Source organism: Monopterus albus, unplaced genomic scaffold, assembly GCF_001952655.1.
Source record: "Monopterus albus unplaced genomic scaffold, M_albus_1.0 scaffold274.1, whole genome shotgun sequence".
NCBI lineage: Eukaryota > Metazoa > Chordata > Actinopteri > Synbranchiformes > Synbranchidae > Monopterus > Monopterus albus.
Window position 1 is genome coordinate 48,140 of NW_018128154.1, and position 9,760 is coordinate 57,899.

At 42.4% G+C, this 9,760-nt stretch overlaps 1 protein-coding gene across 1 annotated transcript; it reads right to left on the reverse strand.

Moving 5' to 3' along the window:
* Positions 1-1,337: 1,337 nt before the first annotated feature.
* Positions 1,338-7,450, reverse strand: fga (fibrinogen alpha chain). Its single transcript, XM_020622222.1, has 8 exons — positions 7,394-7,450; positions 6,715-6,819; positions 6,385-6,568; positions 5,865-6,010; positions 5,359-5,457; positions 4,192-4,344; positions 2,918-3,554; positions 1,338-2,299 (listed from the first exon to the last, which is right to left on the reverse strand). The coding sequence occupies exons 1-8, from the start codon at positions 7,448-7,450 to the stop codon at positions 1,590-1,592; spliced, it is 2,091 nt and encodes a 696-aa protein (XP_020477878.1). The 3' UTR covers positions 1,338-1,589.
* Between the last annotated feature and the right edge of the window lie 2,310 nt (positions 7,451-9,760).

The following is a 9,760-nucleotide window of genomic DNA, read 5'->3' on the forward strand; positions in this document are numbered from 1 at the left end:
TGGGGATATGTACATGCACACTGAGAGCCGATGTACCAGAGACAAATTCCTTGTGTGTCCGACACACCTGGCCAATAAAGCTGATTCTGATTCTGATATATTCACATTATCAAATAACATGTTTGAGACTTACATGAAGATTTGATAGGTTTACATGGACTATGACATACAGCTCTGTGTGTGCGCGCTGCTCACCCAGTCATCATCCGAGCACAGCATAATGTCAGACTCGGCTCCACACGGTGGCCCCCGGTACATCTGGCCATGACTGGGGGCCCGGCGGCCATCTTGGCTCTGCTGCTTCAGCCTCATGCAGACTGTAGGCACAAACAAACAAAATGCTCACACGTGATTTGTCAGCATTGATTATGTGTTTATTTTGCCATTCATTTAGAAAGATGAAAATGTCATTGAATTTTTTTATGATCAATTTTTACAAGAATTTAAACACACAAAGGTTTAAAATATTGATAATAGTTACTATGACACTTTCACCAGCAGTAATGCAGCTTTCCTTCTTTGGAGTTTTCTTTATTTAAAGGTACTGTCCTCACAGGAACAAAGTTAGTGTGGCACGTTTGTCAGAATAAAACCAATATTTAGTGGATCAGTGAACAGGATGAATGCAGATATTAACATTCTAGTTGTAATTGTGTACAAAATTTGATTCCTCCTTAGTGTTGGAAGTAAAACGTGTTTGACTCGTAGTGTTCCGGGGAAAGGCAAACCAGGTGCATGTATGTTTTACAGGTGACATGTACTGAACTCACAGAAATGTTATCTTCCAAAACAGTGTGTTAGAAATGACACATTAAATGTAATCGATGCTACAGTTAGAGACACGTTTGTAGGCAAGTCCTTATAAGATCATCAGATGTTGATCTTACATTCCAGTCACTATGCTAACGTGTCTTTATCTGCCAGTCGGTGTCAAAAAGCAACATATTTATGAGATGTTATATGTAAAAACATGAAAGCTCGAGAGTATTGTACAAACACAAATTTGTCGTAACGGGTCCTAAGATGGTTCACTTTTTTATGGCTTATTACTGTGTAAGAAGACAGATCAATTTTTGTTGGTGTTCTAGAAAATGTGTCTTTTTGTACCAAAATTTACAACATGAAAATGTTTATATTATCTTAAGTTTTCTGAGATTTGTAATCGTGACTGAAATAATGCCACAAACCACAGCAGCTGAAGTGAACACTGAATCTTTATTGATTGACTAGAGTCCTTAGTACAGAGTTTAACAGCAGCATTTTCCTGGTTTGGCAATCCCAACAAACAGGTCAATGTCGTTTACATAACGGGTTGACAAAACTCTAAGCATCAACTAAAATACACAAAACACACTGACATTGTTTGACATGATTTTGAAATCCCAGAACAGCTCAATAGTCCACAAGCTCTGAAACCACCTTTGGTTTTTGTCCTCAGATGTTTACTGATCCTCAGTTTGATCATTATTTCTTGTGTCTTACTTCTACTCGTTCCTTCCTGTTATTTTCTGCCTTCTGCCATCAGTTCTAAATGTTTATAAAAGGGTGTATTTGACAAACTCCCCCACTTTCCCCCACTTCGTGTCCCATTAAAAAGCAGCCGGTCGAATAAACATTCGAACAGTTTTCAGGCTGTAATTGGCTGGTTTATAAGTCACCCACACAATTCCATTTTCAATCTCATAGGGCGTGTTTCTGTCCGGGTCGTACGTGCCTTTGTAATAGATCCCATTTAAGTTCACTGCCTGGCAGTTGTTGTACCACCACCCACCCCCGTACATCTCCGCACAGTTCTCCTCCCACTTATCATTGTCTTTGTCAAAGGTGCTGAATTTCATCCCGTTGTGGGACAGATAAGACACCATATTGGAATTGGGCCTCGCCAGAGCGTCCCCAGCGTCCCCGGTGTACCCGGACACATGTAACGGGTAGCCCTCCTCCTCCGAGCCAACCTTGATTGTATATTCAGCACTGGCTACGCCCCCCTCCCAGTCCTCCAGCTCCACCTTCAGCATGGTCTCACCCTGATTCGTCAGCAGGTGGATGTTCCGGTTGCCTAGCCAAAGCTCCCCCTTACCCTGCGCATCGACGGAGCCGAACCCTTTGCGGTATTCGGCCCAGGTGCGGTTGAAGCTGAGCGCGCCACTCTCTCTCTGCTGGACTAACATCCACCCACCCATTAGCCCCTCCTGCTGGCAGTAAACCTCGACTACCTCTGTGGAATCCGTGCCGCCAGGTTTGATCTTAAACAGGCCATTTGTTTCCCCTTTCAGGTGGTTCTGGTAGGCTTCGACACAATCTGTGAAAAGAAAGGGGCACACCGCAGACGGCGAGTTAGCTTGGACTGGCTAGTTCTTTGGTTCGGCTAGCTGAAATGTCCTGTAATGATAAACCGGCTGCTCTTCCTACAAACTGGCTAAATCTTGCCCCACTCGACCCATTTTGCCAATCTGCATTTTGAACTTCAGCAGGGCTTTATGGCATAACTGCTTTTTCTGTTCCAAACAGAGCTGTAGCTGTATTTAGGACACTGAAGTCATGTCCTCTGTGATATATCTGGGAATCTGGAGGGTTGACAACATGAAGAATAGTTTACTTTGTGCAATTACAAGGCTGAAGAGAAAATATTTTTATTTAATCACTGGTTAAAGTAATACATATGATGTGAACTTATCCTCTGAAAACCGTACAGTTTATTAAAATATTTAGGATTACAAAATGCCAAAATACCTCAATAATGTCACACCGAATCTTTCAGCTCTAGCAACAAACAATAACAAATCCTTAAGTTCACTTCATAGTTTTGGTGCATAGGGCCAGCTAGCAAGATACTGTAGCTGCAGCTAAAACATGCTGTCTAGCTGAATGCGCTCCTCTAGGCCTTGCAGGTTTTACTCCAGGTCTGATGTTTTGGTACCTTTTCCTATATAATCGGCCTGCCGCTCCACACGCGTGCTCTTCACACTCCGGGCGTGGAAATCAGGAACGTCATCATCTGCAGTGTCTGTCAAGAACGCGCCGAGGTCGATTCCTACTTCAGAGCCGAATGTGTCTGTAAACCCAGTTTTGGAATCTCCTGTGAGGCTTCCCTTGGCACCGCTGTCATGGACGGTCTTGGTGCTCACTGATGAAGAGGAGGAGGAAAAGGAGGAGGAGGAGGATGTGTGGCTGAGGGTGGGGAACAAGGCGCTAATATCCCCTCTGTTGAGATCTGCCATGCCCTGGCACTCGGGGCCTCCACCAATCACCTCCTCCACTTTTTCCACCGGCCCCTCCTTTGTGTGGAGCACGGTCTTTCTGGTGGTCTTGGTGCAGGAGACTGTTTTGGTGGACACGTGGCTTGTACTGGGCTGGCCGAGACTTTCAGTCATTCCAGTAAAGAAATCGTCACGACTGTGTCCTCCGAGCTCAGTGATGGATTTAGATCCTGTGGAGGAGGTGGAGGACGATGATGAGGATGTAGAGGCAGAGTAGGAAGTACCTGGGACCTTGGAGATGGTTGCTGGGGATGAGCTGGACCCTTCCTCCTCTAGAAGCAAGTGGACAGTCTTCACCTAAGACAGAAATACAATAAAGAGGCAGCGTAAACGTGTGTGGCTCTAGAAAAGGCAGCGTAATGTGTGTTTTTGTGCTAATTATAGCAATAAGAGGTGACGATATCCTTGTTATTTCTAGTGCCATGATACTGTGCACAGGTTATGAGTGTGACTCCTAGTCATTCCTTTGTCTGTGAGAGATATACGTTTTCTGGATTTACTGTAGCTGCCCCAGAACATCCAGTACTGTGAGGTACTGATAAGCCCAAAACAAACCTAACGGCCCCCTATGTGGACGTCAGCCTGACGCCTCGCCTTCGTCTGTGCCACAGAAACCATTAAACCCACCAGTGACCGCACTGTTGCACTGGGTGACATGTTCCTTCATCACCATGAACACACACACGATGGATTTTAATGTGACTTAGTCACACACACCGTCCTGCTGCCACAAATATTCATTAGAGACCAAATGTGGATTCACCTGCCGCTGAACAGAGTCCGCCAACAAACGCACTGTTTCCTCCTGTCGGTTTGATAAAACCTACAGAAGCTACACAACCTTTTCAGAATGGAAGATAAGATTAGTGAAGTGTTTTTAAAGATTTACTTCTTCAGTAGAACAAACGTCAGAACATGTTAACGTGTCACTCACATCAGTGAACAGGTCGTCTTTCTGCTGTCCTGCTGTTCTGGTGGATTTGAAGTTGGGGTCCACTATCACGTCCTTCAGCGGCCTGCTCTTCATCACATACAGTGTCCCCACAGACTCGACGTTCTGACCCGACTGGGAGTCCAGCTGGTTAATCTGGGAAGCGGATAGAAAGAGAAAGTGACTTTTAATAAATAAACGTAACACTGGATTTTAAATGGAGCAGAATGGGTAAGAATTAAAAATACGGACTAGTGCAGCTGTTCAGAACGACAGCTGTCCACCTAGTCCACCTAATCCTATGCAGATTTGTAAGGTTGTTTTTTGTTTTAACCCTCTAAACACAATTTATATACACAAATTCACAACTGGCCATCATTCATAATACTGAACATAAGTGGATCAAATCTGTCACAAGCAGAGATTCTGCTACTACCATATCTCTCCAGTTATTTTCATCAAGTCTGTGCAAAAGGATTCACAGGATTAAATATGATTGGATAGAAAAACCCATTTTAGCAGACGTGGCTGTTGCGCTTTGGTGAAAATTATAAAGCACAAACTGAACTTAATCTAGGCAGGAAACATCCAGTGCATTAATAATACATCTGTCTTATAGGTGACAAGGTCTGGGGAGGATAAACACAGGTATCCTTTTCAACAAATCATTTACAAACATTGTCTTAAATCTGTAGGAAAAGATTTTAATCTTCTTTTAAGCAAATAAGAAATCAATGTAATGCCACAAATCTCCCTTAATTTGTTAAATTCAAGAGCAGGTTTATTAAATAATATTATATTAAGTCATCTAAACTTTTAGTCATTGATCAGACTTTGAACTTTGAGGGATCAGATTCAGTATTTTACACTTTAAAGCCACCTCACACTTCATACATGTTTCACTTGACTCTTAATATGATCAGTTTAAATGATTTTCATTAAGAGGATCTATTGGTAGTGAATGTAAAGACCAGGCTCAACCAGTCCACTTAAAGAGTCTGTGACTGAGATACTTTCCTTATGCAACAAAACAAAAATAACAGAACTGTCTCGTGGAGGCAGTGTAGTGTTTTCATTGCCTCACATTGGAAATTGTGTGAATAAAGCTTTACACAAGTTGTGGGAAGTTTTGTTTTTGACCAGTCAACACAGTTTAACGTGTGTGCCAACCTGTTTGTCCAGGGCCACGTAGCTCTCCTGGTCCACCCGGTACTCGGAGTAGCGCTGGCAGGATCCTTTGCAGGAACGGAGCTTAATGTCGATATCCACCTGACAGACACACAGAGTTGGAAATATGCTTCCTGTTTAACAAGCGAGTGTGTTTCCAGCCGCTGTAAACTCTGACGGCCTTTAAGCCGCCAGGCCAGGCTACAGTAGTGAATCATATCTGTGTGCTTTTCTTGTAGTTAATACACAGTACATTTTTAGGAATGATGTAGGTTCTGTGTTAATGATTTTGATATTTGGGGGTAAAATAACCATCTTAAAAAGAATTCAAATGAACGTGTCACAGCATGTTTGAAGTATTATGTAGCTTACCAGGAAACTTACAACCCTTTTTTGTTAGCACGACTTCCTTTATAGTATCATCATACTTAGTTTTTGTTATTCAGAAAACATGAATGTAACCTGAGTATAAGTAAACAAGTGTTTTTGTCCCTGGTGGCTTTCCATACCTCCAGTCTGTGCATCTCCACAACCTGATCTTTGACTTGATCCTTCAGGGTGGCCAGGAACCTCAGCTGTCTGTCGATCTTAATCTTCATGTCTGTGATCCTCTGACGCAGACTCTGGGCCAGGTCGTAATAGGTGTTGTCAGTACCTTATGGAAAAAGAGACGACGCATTTGGATTAACAGGCGGATTGAGTTTTATATCAGTGGGTAGAACACTGGCCCTTGAACTCATTTAGACTTTGATGAGATTTGAATCTGGATCTGATTGATCGACACACAACAAGTTGCCCTGTGGATTTTCTGACCACTGTACAACAACGTGTTCACGGGCGTTGTGTCATGTAGAAAAAGAGTTTTATGAGGCAGGAGATACACTAAAGGACACACACATTTCTTCATGAGAAACACTACAGAATGTTTGCTTGTTTATACCAAATCTCCACAGAGCACCTTTAAGTTGTTGCTTAACCAATGTCCAGGAAGTCCTTTAACTCATGACTGATACAGAATCACAAACGAACCAGAGTCAGTGGTGAGTTTGTCCCTCAGGATGTCATAGGTCTGTTTGGACACCTGGTCGGTCGTGCGGTGTTTGGCCCTGTTCTGATCCAGGAGGCTGCGGATCTTCTCAATCCTCTTCAGCAGGCCGTAGTCATATTTATTCATCAGACCCAGGATCCTGCAGCCTGACGGGCATTTAGAGCCCTGAGGGAAGAGGGGAGAGGTGGATGAACATAAAATAATAAGAATGTGTTCAGCAGCTCATTGGACTGGGCATGAAGTCCTGAGGTTAGAAGAATGAATCATGTTTTAGAAGACACAAGACAGAGTGAAGGAAACCAGCCGTGTACCCATTCATCGCTTGTGCAGAAAGGCCACTCCTTCTCAGTGGCACATTTCTCCGATCTGGTGCCGTGCTCCACTGGGCGAGTGCCTCGGGGGTCGAGCTCTGTCGCCTAGAGAGAGACGGACAGAGAGGGAACAAAGTCAGGCCAACGACGAAGCCCCGGGAGCAGTGCAGGTCTGAGGCACCGGGAGAGAAAGGGTCCATTTATATCACCCAGTTTAGCTTAAATTGAACAAAATATATTAAACCAAACGTGCGTTGATATGGATTTATCACTTAAACATGTTTTATGAATAATTTACAGTTTGAAATGATGTTATTTTGAAATTGACCATGTTGTAAATCATAAAGCTCTAAATATCAACTAGTAATAAGAAGAAAAAGTATTTGATTAAAATGATATTGTTCATATATTGGTGTGTAATATTACTTTGTAATGCTGATTCACATACTGTTACAACTTATATTGTTGTTGCTGTTGACAAAACAGCTAAACAACAAAAAATGAAGGTTAGATGACACAAAGTAGGTAATAATAAATCCTTAAACATAAAAATTACAAAATATTCCAGCTTTTAAAAAGTTAACAAGTTTGCAAACCTTTCCACTGTTTCAAACAGATGCGTCTGATTTCTCATCAGCCTGTAAATTTTATGGATTAAAAGTGTACTTGTGAGACTCACCAGTGTGGAAGCCACACAAATCAAACCGAGACAGGTGAGTACACTGAGCCGCTCCATCTCTGATTCCGTCGTCCTTCCTCTGTGTGAACTGTTGTAGGCGAATGCTTCTCCAACGCTGCCGTCGGACCATTTGAAGCCTCCTGGCTCGGTCTGACAAACTGTGACTCATCAGGGTCCAGTCAGATCAGAGTTGAGTAACCTCCGCTGATCGATATGGAGGCTGTTTGTTGTACTGTGTGTGATAAAGTACACACACCCACTGAGCAACACAAACAGTTCAGGTGTTACAGGAGTTACTGGAATTTGATCCACTGGGTTTGTTCAAGGTAAAGATTGACAAACAGCATGAGCCAGTAATTACTCAAGGGATGACTAATCAATAAAATCAATCAATGTGAGGACATGATACGTAAAATGGATTCACTACAGATTTACGGGCAAAAGGATGTGGCCATCTGAACATTAGAGCAACATGTGGTCAGACCAGGGGCATTAATGTGCCTCAGCTCCTTCTGTCTTCCCGATGCGGGGATTTGTTCCCATCCAGCCACAAGAACACATGTTCCCTCCACTATTTTTTGCATTACAGCGCTCACACACTGTGCTTATTAATAACTGCCCAATGGCTTCACTGTGTTTATGTCAATCAGATGTTAGTTTAGTTTATTTGGATTATTCTCAATGAAATGTGTTTCTGCCATTACAACCTCCTGTAAATCCCATCTGTGCCACATCTATGCCTCCTTGGACTTATGGTGCCCTTCTTTTTTTTAATGGCTGGCTTCCTTTGCCGTCTTTAATTGGAAGGAGGCCTCTATCTCGACCAGATAGTATTACTGAGATTTTAATTACTTTGTTTAGAAGGTCGGGGTGTAAAGTCTGATTAGGCTGGGGATATGCATGGGGATATGTACATACACACTGAGAGCCGATGTACCAGAGTCAAATTCCTCATGTGTCCGACACACGTGGCCAGTAAAGCTGATTCTGATTCTGATTCTGTGCTCAGGGGCAATGAAATCACAAAGTCAGCTTTATGGAATGAAGAAACACATTAAGTGTGCTTATGGGAAGGTTGAACACAGAAGTAATAATACACAAAGTTATTGAGAGGGAGTGGCAAAGTCAATGGGAAAAAGAAGTCAGAGTGAGACATTATTTTAGTTTTCAGCCCACTCCTAGGAACACCTCTCATTCTTATGGAAATCACAGGGATTCATTTGAGTTCACTAGACTGAGGCTGGGCCACTGTGGGTTAAACAGATGTCTGCAGGAAGTAGGGAAACAGCCAGATGGATCATGTGAGTGTGGCAGTCCTGAGACAGTTGTACATGATTGATCATCTGTAGGAAGTTAATCATGGAGAGGAATCGGTTATTAAAATAAATATCTGACCTAGGGAGTTCTTGCTTTTCTCCTGCTACATTGTGTAACAGACTGTTTAGTGTTATGTCTCCCTGGTGTGAATGTGCTGGTGCTCTGTTTATGTGTGTAGTATACCTTATGTCCTTTTGTCCTTTGGGGCTTGCCATACTTGGGTAGAAAGGGGACATGGGAAGAGAGAGATGGGAGTGTCGGTTTTGGAGTGAAGTAAAAAAAAAAAAGTAAATCTATTCTAAATATACGGTTACAAAGGGACTTATCCATATTTGGAATGGTCCTCCTAGCAAAAATGGAAAATCTCTCTAGAATAATTTATCCAGCATATTCCCTACATATACCTGATAATATAATCAAAATCATTAATCAAAACAACTTTAACTTCATTTGGAAGAACAAGCATCATTATATAAGGAAGAATGATATTATTAAATCACTGGAAGATGGCGGTCTGAATGCTATTGACTTTGTCACACAGTATAGATACCGGCTTTCATCAAACTCGATTTGACAGTTCTAGGTGAAAGGTTATCCAATCAGAAGCTTTGGATCAAAGCCATTGTAGAAACTGATGTCACCTATGGAGATGTCAGGGACGTCTCTAGAACGGTTGCTTGTGCGCATGCGCGGCAGTGGTTCCCACGTCGGTCTTTGAAGATGGAGATTACGTTTGTCCATCAGGTGGGAGGGATCCAAGATGGTGCCTTAAAGCACGTTGAAACCGAGCACCTTTCATCGAAATCTTTAAACAATGGTCAAACTAGTGATGTCCAATTGACACCATGACACCTGTATCAGACCTAATAGATTCAACAACAAGTATAATTTAAACTGTACTCAGGATAAATATAATAAGGTGATAAAAGCCATACCACGAGCTATTCTCATAAATATTAAAGGTTCACTATATTATCAAAGGATCATAGCTCGCTTACACCCTTTATTAGTACAAGACTGTACTTTTCTATCTGACAAATGCAGTAAAAA

Coding starts and splice junctions, on each gene's coding strand:
- fga (XM_020622222.1), bottom strand. CDS start 7,450: ATGGAGCGGCTCAGTGTACTCACCTGTCTCGGTTTGATTTGTGTGGCT. Junction 6,569..6,714: donor TCTGCACAAGCGATGAATGG/GTACACGGCTGG, acceptor CTCTTCCCTCAG/GGCTCTAAATGCCCGTCAGG. Junction 6,011..6,384: donor CAAACTCACCACTGACTCTG/GTTCGTTTGTGA, acceptor TTTTTCCATAAG/GTACTGACAACACCTATTAC.